At 53.2% G+C, this 17,727-nt stretch overlaps 1 protein-coding gene across 3 annotated transcripts; it reads left to right on the top strand.

Annotated features, from left to right (window-relative positions):
• The first annotated feature begins 2,883 nt into the window (after positions 1-2,883).
• On the top strand, positions 2,884-16,899 carry LOC138108795 (interferon-induced very large GTPase 1-like). 3 transcript variants are annotated; one of them, XM_069011905.1, is made up of 3 exons: positions 2,884-2,934; positions 4,874-5,064; positions 7,764-16,899. In XM_069011905.1, exon 3 carries the CDS (start codon positions 7,766-7,768, stop codon positions 15,065-15,067), a length of 7,302 nt encoding a protein of 2,433 aa, XP_068868006.1. In that variant the 5' UTR covers positions 2,884-2,934; positions 4,874-5,064; positions 7,764-7,765; the 3' UTR covers positions 15,068-16,899. The 3 variants fall into 3 exon arrangements, with proteins under 3 accessions (XP_068868006.1, XP_068868007.1, XP_068868008.1); XM_069011906.1 differs by having other exon boundaries at positions 2,904-2,934; positions 4,963-5,064; XM_069011907.1 differs by lacking the exon at positions 4,874-5,064 and having other exon boundaries at positions 2,922-2,934.
• The last annotated feature ends 828 nt before the right edge of the window (positions 16,900-17,727 follow it).

Raw genomic sequence — 17,727 nt, 5'->3', positions numbered from 1 at the left:
GTGGGATAGGTTTCAAGTCATGCCAACCCCTTTCCATCCAGGGAGCAGCAGCTGTGATTTACCCTAATTTCCATACTGTTATAACTCCTGTTAGGATGTGAATATAACTCCTCAGTTTCTTCTAATTGTGCCGCCGCTTACCTGTCCACAGGATCCCCAGTCATTTTCCCACAAGCTCTGAGCTGGTGTCAGCCCTCAGATTTCCCCTTGAGCCACGTCTCCTGGCTCCTGCAGGATCTCCCTTCCAGAGGACATTCCCCACCACAGCTGCTTCTCCAGCCCTGAATTCCACAGGGCTTCCTCGCCTTGTTGGAGGAAATCCCAGCTGGGCTGCAGGGGCTGCAGGGGGCCAGGACAGACCCCACACCTTCTCCCTGCCTTCTCCTGACTGACCGGAGCTCCCCCGGCTCCCTGGAGCCAACCCGGGCATGCTCTGGGGCAGGTGGGGCTTTGGGCATGGGGGGCGAGCCAGAGGAGCAGGACAAGCCCAGCCAGGGAACAGGTTTTGCAAGGAAGAGCTCTCAGCCAGCAGAACCCAGCTGTGAAGCAGCAGCTGGGGGGGTCACAGAGCCCCTCTGCAGCCCCTGCCCCCTTTATTACACACTGCCAAAAATACCCCAAAATTCCCTTCTGGAAAGTGTCCCCAGGATTAATGAAGTGACCCAGAGAATCCCGGACTGGTTTGGGTGGGAAAGGGCCTTAAAGCCTGTGAGAAATGAGACAACTCTTATTAAAAAAAAAAAAAAAAAAATTATTGAAAACAGAAAAAAATTGAAAAATTACAAAAATTAGAAAAATATAAAAATTTAGGATCCTATGGCTCGGGAGGTGGTATCCCCAGGAGTGCAGGGATTTGAGATCTTCAGGCTGAAACAGCACTGGACCTCTGGTAGAAAAACTTGTAGTGCTGGGCCGACTTTTAGCTAATCCAAAAGTAAAAAAAAAAAAATTATTAAAGGCTCCTTAATAGGAGTAAGGCTTTAACACCCAGCACTGGTGTCCACTACAGCTGATCTCCAGGACTCCCCTCCTCTGAGGCGTGACTCGTTGTTTTATAGTGCCTTTGCTCCACCCCAGCCCGCCCACAGCCCGCCCACAGCCCGCCCACAGCACACCCCTTTGGTCCAAGGCAATTGGTGCTTTCCCTTTGACAGATCATCTCTGTCACCAATAGCTCGTCGTTGTCAGGGGGGTGTTAACAGCTGAAGTAAAGGTGGTAACATGCTTTGATTAAGATTCAGGTTGCTACGGGGCTAAAAATAGCTGCTGGCTGTTAGAAACTGGGGGTTTGGAGTTGGTCCTTGGACTAAAGTGCAAAGCAAAACCCTTAAAAAAAAATATGAAAATACATCTAATACATCTTAAAACACTTGCAAAGGTAGACAATGAACATAGGAAAAACACTCCCACAGTGCACAGGTGGTTTAAAGTTGAAAAAGGGATTCTTAACTGGGGAATTTTAACTGGGGAACTTTTAACTGGGAATGGTGCAAATAAACTACTTTGAACAATTGAAAACACTAATAATAGAACTTGATTTTTGAACCTCGGCTGATGGGTTAATTTTAACATTCAATTTAAAATACTTAACTCAAAATTAACTAATTAAAGCACTTAATATGCAAAGACCAAGCACAATTAGGGATTTCATGTATGACAAAGCCCATCCCATCCCACCCCTGCCATGGGCAGGGACACCTCCCACTGTCCCAGGTGGCTCCGAGCCCCAACCAACCTGGCCTTGGACACTTCCAGGGATCCAGGGGCAGCCACAGCTTCTCCAAGAATTCCAGCCCAGCTCCTCCCCACCCTCCCAGGGAACAATTCCTCCCCAATATCCCATCCATCCCTGCCCTCTGGCACTGGGAAGCCATTCCCTGTGTCCTGTCCCTCCAGGCCCTTGCCCTAAGTCCTTTCCAGCTTCTCCTACCTGGATATACATCCAGCTAGCACACTTGATATTATTATTATCAGCAATTAGTTTTATCCCAGTACTCTTGTGATACTAACTAATTGCAGTAGCAGTCTGTTGCAGTGGGGATACTGTAACGCCTATATCAAACCAGGAGTCCCGTGGAAAAGAAATATATATATATGGATTCTTGCTAGATGTTTCAGAGATGTTTATTTCTCCAGCCGCATGGCCGGGCTCTGCTGAGGGACTGTTACAGTCAGGACCCGAGGGTCCTTTGCCCGCGCAGGAAACACAAACCAACCAATGGGGAACGAGGCTGACCAGGGGCATGGAAAGCCCGTGCCTCCCCTCAGGGCTACATGGCAGGGGGAGGAGACCCCGACAGCAGTCAATTATTGTAGCAGTCAATTCTAAAGAATTCTATTGAAAGTAACATTCAATAGTAATAATAATTACATCATTATGATATAAATTGTAGCAGCAGTGAATAGGAATAAAAACTAATAACAACAATCAATAACAGCAGCAATCAAATCCACATTACATTATGGATCACTACAAATTTATCACTGCTGAGGAAAACTTACACAGGCTGCAACACTAAAGAAACTTATGAAAGATGACTTTATGCATCAATCTATCGATAACAGAGGTGCTGTGCTGCCCCTGCTCCTTTTCCTGATGGAGCACCAGCCCCAGGAAGGGCTGAGGGCCTCACCTGCCCTCCAGGTACCAGCACAGCAGTTAAGGGTCAGAGCTCTGTGCAAAGAGCTGAGAGTGGAGCGTCAGCCAACTCAAACCACGGCTGGAGCGGAAATTGGGCTCTAATCCAAATCATCTGACTCCAAAAGCGTGGCTCCACTTTCACATTCTGCTGCAGTCAAACGCCTGATTTCCCGGAATTGCTCTGCTGCTGCTATAAAAAGGGAAGCAGCACCGAGTTAAGAGCCAGGGCTGGGTAAAGAGGGGCTGGGATGGGCTTCTCTTAGCCCGGGAGCTGCTGGTCCCAGAGGGGGACGGTAGGAGCTGGGGATGAGCTGTGGGGCTGGGAGGCGGGAGCAGCCCGGAGCGGGATCTTGTTGGGCTCCTGCCTCCTGTTGCCTGTGTTTTGCCGTGTCTGGGGAGAGGGCAGGGCAGGAGAAGAGGGGTCCGAGGGCAGCGGGCGGGTGGTGTCTGCTCCGAGCGTGGGCTGGAGGAAGCCGCCTTTGCTGGCAGCCGGTTTGGGGGAGCTCGGGGGAGCCGTGAGCGCTGCGGGGGCTGAGCTGGGAGGGGGGCCGGGCTCCGAGGGGTGGGAGCGGAGCGGCGGGGGAAGGAGGAGGGATGCGGGGGGATGGAGGGGCAGAGTGAGGTCTGCGGAGGCGCAAAGCCTGGCCCGGGAGCTGCCAGCGGGGCTGGCCGGGCACAGATCCATTGCGGAGCCCCTTCCCTGCCGTCTGCCCGTGCCCGGCCGGGAAACGCTCCCCGCGGGCGGGACCGACCCTGCCCGGCCCGGGCACCGCCAGCGCCGCGCTGGGGCCGGGGGGCTGCGCTCCCCTGAAGGCAGGAGCGATGGGGGCCGGGCGCCGTCCTGGGGCTGATGCTGGGGGGGTTCCTGGCCCCCGCGCCGCTCCTTCGGGAGCAGGGCAGCTTGGCGGGGATGAGGGGCAGGCACGGGACATCCTGCTCTGTCCGGCCACCCGGGGCTACAGCTCTACCTTTTCCTCCCCGTGCAGGGAGGGTGGCATTCTCCTCTCTTCCAGTCTAAGCGGCACCGCCCAGAGCGCTCTGCTCCCTGCGGCAGCCCCTCAAAGGCACCTGCGCCCCCAGAGCCCCTTTCCCTGGGGCAGGGCTGGGGAAAACACTCTCGGGGGGCTGTTCCCGTGAAACGGGCTGCAGGCATTCCCATGGCAGGTGATGCTGCCAGCCTTGCTGCTTCCCTCGTTTGCTCCCAAGGTGAAACTCGATCCCGAGTTATCCCCTGCGTGTGTTTAGTGCCTCTCTGCGGGCACTGGCACACTCGCATGGGGCTTTTGCCCTATTCCTGCAGCACTGGAAGCCGTGCGGGACTGCCAAAGGTGCCTGGGGGCTGCTTCAGGGTGTGGCTGGGCTGGAGTTAATGTTGTCCAGGGCAGCCCCCGGCTCCTGAGCCTGAACCAGCGCTGGCAGCGCCCGAATGGGAGAGAATTTGGGAGGGGACAGGGCTGGGACAAGTGGCCCGAGTGGACAAGCTACAGCAGTGGCCCTGAGCCAGTGTTCCCTTCCCAAGCAGCTGTTCTGCACTTGGCTCTGCTGCCCGGGGAGCAGCTGGACATGTGCCCAAAGAAAACAATTGGTGTCCAAAGTCCCTCCTGTGCTCTGCCAGCACACCCACCTTTCCTCCGCTGCTGAACTGCCCTTATCTCGAGCCAGCAGTTTTTCCTGCTTCTGATTTCCCTCTCCTGTCCCCATCCTGCTGGTGGGGGCTCACGAGCTGCTGGTGGGAGCTCAGTGCCTGCTGGGATCCAAGCCCAGCGCTGCTTCTCCCCCTCTCCGGGGGCCTGAGCTTCCCCCCAGCAGCAGCTGTGGGGTGTGGGCAGTGGTGGGACGGGGCTGCCCCACTGTCAGTGCTGTTCCCTGGGCTCTGCCCCCTGCACACCTTGTCTCCTGCCCCGAGAGCACAGATGTTCCCTGCACAGCCTCTCACCCATCAGCACCCCCAAGTCCTTCTCCTCAGGGCTGCTCTCAATCCATTCTCTTCCCCTCTTGTGTCTGTGCCTGGCATTGCCTCTCCAGCATGTCCAGCTTCCTTCTGGTGGGGCAACAGGGATGCAGGTCCCAGGTGAAACCCTGCTCTGGTCAGCTCCCCAAAAGGGCACTGAGGAATCTTTGCTGCCTGGGTGATCCCCAGTGGAGGAGAAGGGTTGGCCTCCAGGCCTCCCTGGAATGAATCCTCCATGCTCATGGGTTGCCTTCTCCTGTCTCTCTGCTCTTCTCCTTTAGGATTTTGAACCTTTCCTTTCTGGTGCTCTTCCTCCTGAGTTCTCAAGGTGGTTCCCATCTTCTTCTCTTCACCCCGCTGTGTGTCCCAGGCCTGCCACTGCTGCTGTGCTCTGTCACCTGAGCTGGGGCCCTCGGCTGCCAGTGTCCACTGGGAAACCAAGGCTTGGAGCCACTGGAGCATCTGCTGTGAGGTGGGTGAGGGGAATCAGAGCCCACAGCCCTTGCACAGATTGCTCAAATCTCCATGGACCCTGAGGGAAAGCTGTCCCTGAAGGCTCTGGGAGGGTACAGGAGCCCTCAGATCTATATCTGAGTCCAAGCCCCTTGCATCGATACCTGTGCTGGTAAGAGTCTCGTGGCCTTGGTGGGACAGAAGCTGAATGTCAGGAAGGTTTTGTGCATGGAATCAATCTCTCCAATATCCAAGTGAATGGAGACTGGGACAATTATCAGGCTTGTGTGACAGTGTCAAAAACCCCAAAGGTTTAAAGGCAGATGTCCAGGGAGGGCAGCAGCTCCGTTAGGGTGAGAATCATGGAATGATTGAATGGCCTGAGTTGGAAGGGACACACCAGGATCCTGGGAGAGGCAGGATCAAAAGCTTTACTGAAATCCAAAAAGCTCAGATTAACTGGTTGTCATTGATCAGCTCTATGGGTTAATGTGTTGTAAAAGGAAATTTAGGGTGATGAGCAGGAGTGTCCCGTCCTGAGCCCATAGTGCCTGTGACCAATGTCTGCCTTGTCTTTCCGGGATTTTTCAATAAAAAGTGACCAGCACTGATGAACCTGTACTAGTTTAAAAGACAGGTGTCTTCCAAGGAAGGCGGGAACCTTCCTGGAAATGAGAATATGACCCTCTTCTTTCCAAATTATTCTAACATTGAAATTACGGGGCTTTCAGGCAAAGATATGGGAAAAGGAACAAGAGGTATTTACTAGATTATACATATATACCAAGACAAACAAACAACAGCAGCAGCAGCAACAAAAAAACCAGAAACCCAGTCACAGCCTTGTCTCACCCATCAGGCGACCGCCCCTCTGGTGCAGTTCCGGTAACGGCCAGCAGGGGCGCTGGTGGCTCCCGGCCGGGCCATGCCTGCATTACCACTCAAGGCCAGCAGGGGCGATGGTGGCTCCCGGCTGGGCCATGGCTGCAGTTCCGCTCACGGCCAGCAGGGGCGATAGTGGCTCCCAGCCATGGCTGCAGTTCTGCTCACGGCCAGCAGGGGCGCTGGTGACTCCCGGCCGGGCCATGGCTGCAGTTCTGCTCACGGCCAGCAGGGGCGATGGTGGCTCCCGGCCGGGCAGGGCAGGGGCGTTGGTTCCTCCGCGCCTGCAGGGGGCGCTGTGGTGCGAGCTCAGCTGCCTCTCCACACGGCAATGGCGGCTCAGGGGAGAGGGGAGAGAAGAGATGGCTTCCACTGCACAACCCACAGGGAGCAGCCGGTCTCGGTACCATTCTGGGTGGTGAGCTGGACTGTAGCAGGAACTCCAGAGTGGTGGGCGGGAAGAGCAGAGGTGAGCAGACCTGGGGCCCTGAATCGAAGTGTAGCAAAAAATCCCAAAGCAGTGGCAGAAGCAGCGGGGGCTGGGCGGGGGATTGCTCCTTTGCACAGCTCACTGGCCAGGGCTGGTCCTGAGGTCAGGCTGCTGGCTGTGCCAGGGGAATGGCCTGGTGGGGGTGGGTGGTGCTCCCAGGTCTTGGCACAGCACACACTGGCTCTGGGCTCCCAAGCAGCAGAGGAGGAGAGAAGCAAGCTGGCCAGCCCTGGTCACAGTGCTGAAGCAAGGAAACGCCAAGAGGGGAAAAAAAGAAAAAACCCATAGGGCAGCAGGATCTCAGGTCAGACCCACTGTGCCGCATGGCCGCCGTGTTGATTGCCCCTACTGGAAGGAAGAGTGGCCCTGGGCCCCCAACCCCCCGCAGAATCCCAGGCCACCCTTCACCCATTGTGATATTCCAGAGTTGGGGGGTGGGTGGGGGGGGGGGGCAGTGACAACTCCAGACATGAAACAAAACCACAATCAAACTGGCTATGGGATAAGAACCATCCCCAAGGCAGGACGCCAGCATCTTCCAGAACTGTTTCCCAGGGCCCTCTGTAACTCGCCCCTGAGCAGCCTGAAGTTGTAGATTTTCCCCCTGCACTGCACTGGGCCCCTGAGTGTGCCAGGAAGCAGCTCCTGGGAACAGGCGAGTGTGGGGCGAGGGAGGGGCTGCGCGCCGGCAGCTGCAGCAGGAGCACAGGTCAGAGCCCGTGTGGCCGTGCCGGGCGTGGGGACAGTGTGTCTGGGGAGCGTGGGGTGCCTGTGGGGGGAGTGTGTGAGTGTTGTCTGCGGGTGCTGGGAGCAGCAGGCTGGGCCAGCCAGCGAGCAGGGCAGCCATGGGGCTGGGCAGAGGGTGCAGGATGCAGGCAGGGCTGTTGGACGGGCAGAGGGGCTGAGCCAGTGCTCGAGGGAGCCAGGAATGCTCCCGGCTATCTGCACTTGTGAATTGAGGAGCCCTGCTGGGAGGATGGGGGTGATGGTGAAGGCAGCACCTTGCCCAGGGCAGGGTGTGGGGCTGAGTGACTCTCTGGGTGTGTCTGTGTGTCTGTGTGTATCTGTGTGTGTCTGTTGTGTCTGTCTGTATCTGTGTGTCTGTGTGTGTGTCTGCGTTGTCTGTGGGATACACACTCAGCTTCAGGGTTGATCCTGCAAACAGGAAAGCAACAGGCACATCCAGCGTGCTGGGAAGGAGACCCTGGCTCTTGTGCCATGCCAGGCTGGGCTCCAGCAGCCGGGTGCGAGCAATCCCCAGGGCCGCAGCTGCTGCAGAGCCTCTGCCAGGAGGCTGGGGCCTCTGACAACACAGCTTAGGGACACTCTCTTTTCTTCCTTCACAGCCATGGCTTCGCAGGAGGACACGCAAGAGGGGGATGCCAAGGCACAGCTGGCAAAGGCATTTCAGAAGGAAGGACTGGATGCTGGATACTGGGTGCCCAAAGTGTCGCAGGTCCTGGGAATTGAGTGCAGAGAAGCCCTGCAGCATCTGGAATGTAAAGACTACCTCAAGCTGGAGTGTGCAGCACGGCACCCCTGGGAGAAAAAGGCACTCCAGAAACTCCTGAAAATAAAAGACAACAAAACAACCACTGAAGAGGTGCAGAAGGAGCACTTGGAGAAGACAAAGCAGAGACAAGAAGTGGCCAAACAAGCCCTAAATGATCTGACAGAAATGCTCAACAGCCACAGCCACAGCCAGGATGCTCTGAGGGAGAAAGCAGAGACTCTGTGGAAGGCCATGGAAATTCCAAAAGAGTTCTGGCCATCGCCAAAGAAGCCCTTGGCAGATATGCTGGAGAGCATCCACAAGCAGCTGGAGCAGCAGGAGTTGTCAGCAGGCAGGACGGAGCACATCCCCGACACGGAGGTGCTGAGACGCGCGTCAGGGGGACTGGCCCTGCAGGGCATCTACAGAACCAGCAGACCTGAAGATGTGCTGGCAAAGCGAGAGCAGCTCCTCAGGGTTCCTGAGGGATTCCAGCTCTCTGGTCCGGAGCAAGGATCGCTACTTGAGAGGAAGGAGTTCTCCTCCTCTGCGGCAGAATCCAATTTCACCAAGTCCATGGAGCAGCTGGGGTTCAGCATCAGCGTTTCTGCCAAAGCCGCATTCTGGGGGGTTTGTCTGGAAGCGGGTGTAGATCACAGCAGCTCCTCACAGTCACAGAACATCCACCAGTCCCACTCTGAGCAGAGCTACTTTTGTACCACCAAGTACCAGTACATCCCTCTGGCCTCCTGCTACTTCCAAAGGCATCAGCTTCGCCTCTCGGATGCAGCTCTGCAGGAGCTGCAAGACATGGAGCAGCTTTTGAGCTGCATTGAGGAAGAAGACAGCTGCACCCTGCTGAAGATGTGTGAGAGCTTCTTCAACAGGTTTGGGTCCCACATAAACCATGGTCCCCTCCACTTTGGAGGGATATTCTGGTGGAAGGCGTCTACAGAAGGATTCCAAGCCGAGCAGCGGGAAGAGATGAAGCAACAAACCTCTAAAGCTCTGAACAGCTTTGTCAGGGCCAGCTGGGGTGGCTTTGGGGCCAGTGTTGGAGGGACCCTGGATGTTTCCAAATCCAGCTCCAAGGCTTCCATCCAGGGAAGAGCCGGAGAGAGTTCCCACACAGCGATTCAGCTCTACGTGCTCAACACAGGGGGCCCACCAGACACAGCTTCTCTTCCTCAGTGGAAAACGGGGCTCGTGTCTGATAACACAACGTGGTGCGTTATCGACCGCGGCTTTGAGCTGATCCCAGTGTGGGATGTTATCCGGTGCAATCACAGCAGGGATTTTAAGTCTGTCACTCAGTTGAGCAGAGCCCTCAGGGATGCGTACAAAGCGCTGACAAATCAGAGCGTCGGCACCATTTTTGGAGAGGAACTGGACAGTGCAGTGCAAGAGGCCAGAGATTTCATGGCCACTGTGAAGGCCTGGGAGGTGACGGTGGATGAAAGGAAGCTGCTCATGCTGATGGAGCTAAAAGAGGATCTGCATGCAAAAACCAAGAACCCCAGTGTGTGGATCAATGTGTGCCTGTCGGACAAAGCCCTGCAGGACTTCCTGGTGAACACCGTGCGCAGTTGCCAGGAGTCACCTCCAGAAAACACCACCTCTATCAAGGTAATGTTGAGGAGCCTTCTGGATCCTCATATCTACTCTGTCAAGGACTTCCCTGAGGCTTCCTTCATTATGCAATGGATCTTCCAGACTGAGCACCAGCTTCCCAGACGGCCCAAAGTCTCTGAGCTTGAAGAGCTCATCAAAACACTGCAGCAAATGAGGGAGCACATCTATGCTGTCACCTATGCACCAGGAAGCTCTGCTTCTGCTGTTCATCAAGCAAAGATAGAAGCCACCCTGACCACCAGCCTCGCCATTTATTCCTTGCTCCAGTCTCTCCAGGAACGGGCTGAGAAGGACATGGAACTGTTGGTGCTCTTGATTGTGACCAGCACAGGGTACAACGTGGAAAGCAGCACTTTTCCACACCTCCTTGGACACCCAGAAATTCAGTACATGGCCAAGGAAATGGAAGCGGCACATGAGGAGTACGTGAACCTGAAGGAGCAAGATGCCGACAGAGCTGAGGCCTCCCTTCTGCTGACGGGTCTGACTGTGGCACCCGAAAGTCAAGAGCTGTCCCCTGAGCAGAAGAAGGAGCGTTTAGTTTTCATGGAAGATCACATGCAAGGCTTGTGGTCCACACGGATCAAGAATCTCCTCCAAAAGCACAGTGGAGGCAAAGACTGGGAGAGGCTGGAACAGGACTTGCATTCCTTGATCAGAGGGTGTTTGGATGAGAAAATGGATGAACAGAGGATGCAGAACATACTCAGAGACATGGAAGACACTTTTCCAACACCTGAGCCCCCCAGTCAGTCTCAGTCCAAGTCAGACGGCAGCAAATCCAAAGCAAATGAAGCCACTGCAAACCAGGAATTCCTCCAGTTGCTCAAGCGCCTTGGACTCAAAAGTCACTATCCAAGAAAAATGGGGATGGGAGATTTCCGCACCATCTGCAAGACATCTCTGCAGGACAGCCAGCCCAGCAAGGACAAGGAACTGCCATTTTACTTCTTGCAAAAGCTGTTAACAGTGGATTACCGGGTGAGGTACCTGACTTGCTGGGACGAGAACAATGCAGGACTTGCACCCGTGCCACAAATGACAGAGCAAGAGGAGGAACCTTCAGACTCCTTTGAAAACTTTCTTGACAACCTGACGGAAGCAGTCCCTGAACCTGGAAGCAGGGACAGCCGTGTGCACCCCATGGACCTGCAGATGGCCATTTTCCATTGTGCTGATGACTTCCTGAGACAGTCCCTTGCAACCAAGCTGGCGTTCTGCCAACTGGCGCTGCCTCTGCTGGTGCCCAACCCGTGCACTTCACACATCGAGTTCCCGCTCTACGCCCTCAGCCAAATCCAAAGGAGCTGGAAAGAGGCAGACAAGTCAGGAAAGGAGGCTGGAACAAAGAGTTACAACAACAAACTCATCTTTCAGGCACAGACACCCATTGTGTCCTTCATCCGCATTGGCAGCTCGGCCTCCTCTTCCAAGTCTCAGCTCCTGAACGCTCTGCTGAGCAAACGCAAACACGACACTTTCTTCCACCGCCACTGCAGAGGCAGCACCAGAGAGCGTTTGCTGATGGAAGGGGTGGTGGAGATCACCTGGTACTGCCCCCGCGGAAGCCCTGATGACACCTTTGAGTGCTGCGTGGCTTTCTGTAACCTGCATGGAGATGCCAGGGATCACGGAGCACAGCTGCAGTTCCTGCAGGAGATATCTGCTGTCAACGTGGCTCTCGTATCCGATTCAGAGCACATGGACAACAGGGGGAAAAAGCTTCTGCAGGGTCTGTGGCAGTCACAAAGGCCTTTGGTTTGTCTTCTCACGGAAAAAGAGAATGTTGCAGCTGGACAAGCCAGCAAAAACATAACAATAGGGATCAAGAACAGAAACGAAGCAGAACTCATGGTCCAGCTGACCAAGACAATTGGGAATCTCCTGGAAGGATCTAATCCACATTTCAGCCTGGATGCATGCCTGGATAAAGCTCACCAGCATGGATTCATAGTGGATGCAGATCAGCCTGCGTGTGTGACGGCCAAAGCAAAGGCAAAGGAGCTGGTGGAGCTTCTGAAGAAAGAGAAGCTGTCTGAGATCAAATCCCAGCTCCTGCCCCTTCAAGGAAAACTGTGGTACCAGTGGTGCCAAAAGGACAAAGAGCTCACTCGCTTGCAGGAGAAGAGGAACAAGAGCATTGAGCATCATCGCAGCCAAATTGAATATGAGAAGAAAGCACTAAGAAGAAAGCAACTTGAACAAGCTTTCCCCCTTAACTCACTGATGAAATCATTCCTTGGCTTTCTCCAGGCCCAGCCAGCAGATACCAAGAAATACTTCCTGCACTGGATGAAGGTCTTTATGGATGAGCTGTCCTGCGGTCGCCTTGAAGAACTGAGGAGAGACTATCACGAGTTATGGTCTGAAGTCCTGGCAAGAAAGAAAAGCAAGAAAAAACCCAGCATGGAAGCTCAGCTGCAGAGTCGGTTGAATGCCCTCTCTGATGAAATCAACGATTCATCCATTGGCCTGGAACATCTCTTGAGAGAGGTAGGGCAGATTTATGAAGCTCTGCAGTTAATGAAGAAAAAGAATTACAATTTTGTCAAACTGCCAGAGATTGCAGCAGATCTGATGGTTTCAGGGTATCCTGTGGAGCTGATGGATGGGGATGCTTCTTACCTGCCCTTGCGCTGGGTGGGAGCAATCTTTGACAGCTTAATTGAGAGGCTGGGGGACAAACGAGTGTTTGTGCTCTCCGTGCTCGGCATCCAGAGCACAGGCAAGTCCACCCTGCTGAATGCCATGTTTGGTCTGCAGTTCAACGTCAGCGCGGGGAGATGCACCCGCGGAGCCTTTATGCAGCTCATCCCAGTGGGTGAGGAGCTGCAGCAAGACTTGGGCTTTGATTTTGTGCTGGTGGTGGACACAGAGGGACTCCGTGCCATTGAGATGGCCAATAAACACTCCCTGAACCACGACAATGAGCTGGCCACCTTTGTCATTGGCATTGGCAACATGACTGTGATCAATATCTTTGGAGAAAATCCCTCAGAAATGCAAGATGTTCTCCAGATCGCTGTGCAGGCTTTCCTGAGGATGAAGAAAGTCAATCTTTCCCCAAGCTGCCTCTTTGTCCACCAAAACGTGGGAGAAGCAACTGCCAAGGAGCAGAACATGGAAGGACAAAGGCGTTTGCAGGAAAAGCTGGATGAAATGACCGTGGTAGCTGCCCAGCAGGAATTCTGTGACATCTCCTCCTTCAGCGACGTCATTGGCTTTGATGTGAACACCCACATTCACTACTTTGCTCACCTGTGGGAAGGAAACCCCCCGATGGCACCACCCAACCCCACCTACAGCCAGAACGTCCAGCAACTAAAGAGCAAAATCCTCCAGGCTGCCCAGAAGCAGTCGCAGCACAGCATTTTGAGGCTCTCGAGCCTGAAAGTTCGTATTGGTGACCTCTGGAATGCGCTGCTGAATGAAAACTTTGTTTTCAGCTTCAAGAATTCCCTGGAGATTGCCGCATACAGGAAACTGGAAAGCGCCTTTAGTCAGTGGACCTGGAGGCTGAGGAGTCACGTCTTAGACATGCAGATGAGACTGGACAACAAAATTCGGAATGGGGATTTGCAGAATGTGACCAGGGAACACCTTGAAGGGCAGGTGCAAGAGACAAGTGATGCCATTGAGAAAGAAGTGGAAAAGTATTTCAGGGAGGGCAAAGACCGTGAAACACTGGTCCAGTGGAAATCAAGCACAGAACTGAAGCTGAAAGAACTAAAAGACGCTCTTCTTCTTGAAACAAAAAAGAAATGTAAGAATCTTATTGAGCTACAGAAGGAGCAGAGTAAACTGGATGCAAGGAAGGTGCAATATGAAGATGAGCTCCTGAGAAGGAGTAGGGAGTTGGCTTTGACTCTGAAAGGGAAGAGCCTCAGTGAGAGAGAACTGAAGGACAGCTTTACCCCTGTCTGGAACAATTGGATTGCCGAAGTCTCCAGTGCTGCTCGTCCTCAGGAACAGGTGGATATCGATGCAGAAATCGAAGATGTCCTTCTAGAGCACTTTAAGGAGCCGGGTTTCCATGCCAGGATCACATCATTTCCCAAAGACAGCGGATTTTCTTTTGACATGCAGAAACACGTCATGAAAAAAAAGTATTTGGGTTACTTCCAAGATCCCAGGAGCATTTCCAACGCTGATGTGATCAACTTGCAGCACATCACAGACAGCATCATAGCATGTGTGAGAGCAAACATTGATAAGAAGGAAGAGGAGAAACGGGATTACAGTCGAAATTTTATTCATGAAATACTCAATGAAGTACAGGAAGGTGTGAACTCTGTCCCCAGCAATGCAAAATGTACTTTTAACAGAGAGTACAGCATAGATTTGTCTCTGTATCTGTGCAGAATGGCAGCAGAAAGGTTTAAAGTCATGCATGAAGCGTTCCAAAAGGCAAATGACCCAGTCGTGTACCTGAGCAGCAAGAGAGAGGATTTCTTCCAGTGTTTCCAGATTTCCTGCCAAGGAGCCACTTCTATCACAACTTTTGCTGTTTTCCTTTGTGAGAAGATTGAACCAGCTCTTCACCGGGCGGTCTATGAGAGGACGGCTAAAGCCATTGCTGAGGACATGCAGGGCAAATTCCCAGATTTCCAGGGCAACAGAGCCAATCTGGAAATCTCCATCCTGAGATACCTGGCAGAACAAGAAAATTTTGAGTATTTCAAGGAGTACCTTAAGTTTCCAAAACAGTTTTGTCAGAGTTACATTGAGACACGAGTTAGGAGTTACTGTTTAGATGGGAACAGGAGGCTGGAAAAGTTTTTAGATTCCTCCCTTAATCTTCTCTATGGAAGCATCCTGAAAGCTGTTTCTTTCTCAACCCAGATTGTCAAAGACAGAAAAGACAGAGAGGACAAAGTCTCTCTTTGGTTGGATGAATTTTGCAGGGAACTGACAGAGGTGATCAACTTGCCCAGAAGTGACCTGAAGGGCATTGAGCACCAGGAGGTCACAGACATTGAGTTCCTGAGCAGCGCCATGGCAGAAGCTCTGGATGACCTGAGGGACAGGCTCAGGAAAGGATTTGCTGATGCCGATATGAGCTCATTTGCAAGGCAGCCTCACACCATCCTGGCAGAGCATTTCTCGGGGTGCTGGGAGCAGTGTCCCTTTTGTGGGGCTGTTTGCACAAACACCATGCGGAATCATGATGGAGACCATCAGCTGGTCTTCCATCGCCCACAAGCTTTGACGGGATTCAAGTGGCATGAGACGGACCACCTGGTCATTGATATTTGTTCCAGCCTTGTTGCAAGTGATTGCCAGTTCAGACTTGTTGGTGGCCCATGGTTCCCTTACAAGACATACCGTAATGCTGGACCTCCTGTTTCCACATGGAACATTCTTCCTGATCCATCCATGCAGGCGTACTGGAAATGGTTTGTGTCTCATTTCAGGACACAGCTGGAAGCTTTGTACAATGGGAAATTTCAGGGCAAAGGAGAAATCCCTGAGGCGTGGCAGAGAGTTACCAAGCAGGAAGCACTGTCCGAGCTGGACAAGAGTTAGGCCATGTCCATGGGAAGGAAGAACCACAACGGCTTTGCAGTTTAGAAGAACTTTGTACCAGGCTCTCCACAAACTGCAGTTACAACAATGACACTCTCAAGCCACACACAGCCAATGGTATCTAATTGCTCCCAAATTTGGTAAAATAAGGTGGGTTACTGCAGCCATTGCTCAGCAACTCCCTCGCTTCATGATAAAGCCAGAATGCTTTTGCCTTCTTGCCATAAACACTTCCCTCTGCTTTGTCCTAGAGTCAAACCAAACCCCTTCCCTGGGCCAATCGGCCTTGTGGCCAAGCCTGATCCCAAGGGCCAGGGCAAGGGCAAAGGCAACACTCAAAGCCCCCCTTGGATCCGCTGCTGTGAGACAAGAAGGGACAGTGTCCCAAAGGCAGTTTTCCTGCAGCAAGGAGGTGTCCTGCTTGGAGAAAGGGCTGTGAGGCCTGAGGGCAGCTCCACGCTGGCTGCAAGCTGGGCTGCTTGGCTTTTGGGCATCATCCTTGCCTCTCTCATTGCAGCCTCCTGGATCAGCTGAGGCCGTTCTCCCAGCAGGAGCTGTTGTGTCCCTGGGCTCAGGAAAGCAGTGACACGACAGCCCCATGGCTCAGGCAGTGCTTCCACTCCCTGGCTTGGAGGTGCTCTGTCTCTGTCCAGGGCAGCCGCTCCTGCTCAGCTGCCTGGGGCTGCTGTCCTTCCCTCCAGCCCTCAGCCCCGGCAGGAGCTGCTCCTGCCCTTGGCCTCGCTGCTGAGCCAAAGCCTTTGGAATGCCCCATGTGGAGAATCCCATCTGCCAGCACCTTCCGCAGCGGCCCTCGGGGCAGTGCTGGTGCTGTCCAGGCAGGCTGGTGGCACCGGAGCCGTGCCCTGGAGAAGGTGGCACCATCTGGCACTGCCCCAGGGACGTGTGGGCAGTTTGGCTGTGCAGGTGCTGCAATGCCGCTGGCAATGCGAGGGCCAAGCCCTCCTGGAGAGCTGCTGAAGGGCTGCTTCAGCCTCATTCCCTGCAGGCTCTGCTAATAAAGGAGTTGATTTGGACCGTGCTGCTCTGTGCCTCCTTTGTGTTCAGGGCAGCCACAGCTGGGGGTGACTGGAGCTCTGTGTGGGGCACACAGGCAGAGGACAGCGGGGTGACACTGGGGAAGGGCGTGTGGCAGCAGAGGCTCTGCTCCTTTCAGGGTCTCTGCTCCAGGAGCAGCTTCACTGTCTGCAGGGACAGAAGAGAGGGCAGGAAGCACCAAACCACAACATCCAGGGAAACCAGTGGGAGTGGCAGGTGCCAAGGGAGGCAGTGGTAGTGTGATAGATACATATTATAATATTGGCTTTCTACAAATGTTAAAATGGATGCTATATGTATAATGTTAAAGTAGCTTTGTTATAAAGATGTAGTTTTATAACAATAACTTATACCTTTATTTCTGTCATTAACTAAACTTAGACATAATAGTAAAATAGCTAATATAGTTATGCTTGTGGTACTTGAACTGTCTGCTTGGTTGGATAACATCCAACTACTGTGTATTGAAGACCCCGCTACTGACATGCCAACTGTCAGCAACTACCGTCTGTGGAAACCATGGACCAAAGCCCACTCTGGAGGTGATAATAAAAACTGACTGAAACCACAGCCAGGAAATGCGCATGCTCTGAGAAGGCGGACCCAAGGAGGCGCCATGCTAAACAGCTCCTGGAACATATAAACTAGTTTTGGTAAAAGTTTGAATATGCATAATTGATTATGAATATGCATTAAGCTGATGCAATAGGACAGGTATGTAAAGGGTGTCTCCGCAATAATAGGGGTGCTCTTGGCTGAGTGCCAAAGCACTCAGTGCTGTGACTTTTGCTTTATTTTGCTTTGTCCCCTATCATCCTTTATTAGACTTTTAAATCCTAACAGGGGAGTGAACCTCGTTTTTCACATCTGGGAACTCATCCGGGATTAACACCTCGCCTCCAAGACCCTGGGAGATCCCGAGTGGGAGAGGCACGCCCTGCTGAGTTCAGCAGCCCGCTCTGATTCTTCTGGTGTGAATTGGTGGTTGCAGGTTGACACCCCGTGGACAAGAAAGGGACAAATAAAGCAAAAGAAAGGGAAAAAGAGGCCCCCTAGGAAACCATGGCAGCTAGCTCCACAATTTTCATGCACAAAGACCTGGACAAGAAAAAAAGGATTGTAAGTATTTTCAGGGGGGAGGATACAGAGGTTGACTGGTGTGTGAATGAGACTTGGGCTGGTTACCCCAGATCTGCAAAGTGAGTGTGGAGTCTGTGAGAGTTGTGGTACCATCTTTTTGCGAGAAAAACAGCCAGCGAGGAGACAAAGCAAAAGATAAAAGGAGTGGGAGATCCCCCCGGGGTAACTGGGACTGGGTCTCAGGGAGGGGTTGGACCCCTAGGAAAAGAGAGCAGAAAAAGGGTTTCCTAGCACAATCCCCTAGGAAACAGGGGACGAAAGTGAGGGTCCCCGATTCCAGAAATTTTGCCGGATTGAGGGTTGGAACACACAGGCTAGAAAAATTACTCTAGATGGGAAGTGTGGGAGAGAGAGAGAATCTGGGGTTGGCTAACAAAATTTGAGATTTTATCATTCGAAAAATAATACCTGTGGGTGAATATTAACAAGTGATTTGAAAATCAAGATACCTTATTATTGTGTTG

Source organism: Aphelocoma coerulescens, chromosome 3, assembly GCF_041296385.1.
Source record: "Aphelocoma coerulescens isolate FSJ_1873_10779 chromosome 3, UR_Acoe_1.0, whole genome shotgun sequence".
Taxonomy (NCBI): Eukaryota; Metazoa; Chordata; class Aves; order Passeriformes; family Corvidae; genus Aphelocoma; species Aphelocoma coerulescens.
The sequence above is the reverse complement of the archived record's forward strand: the minus strand, read 5'-3'. Positions and strand labels throughout refer to the sequence as shown.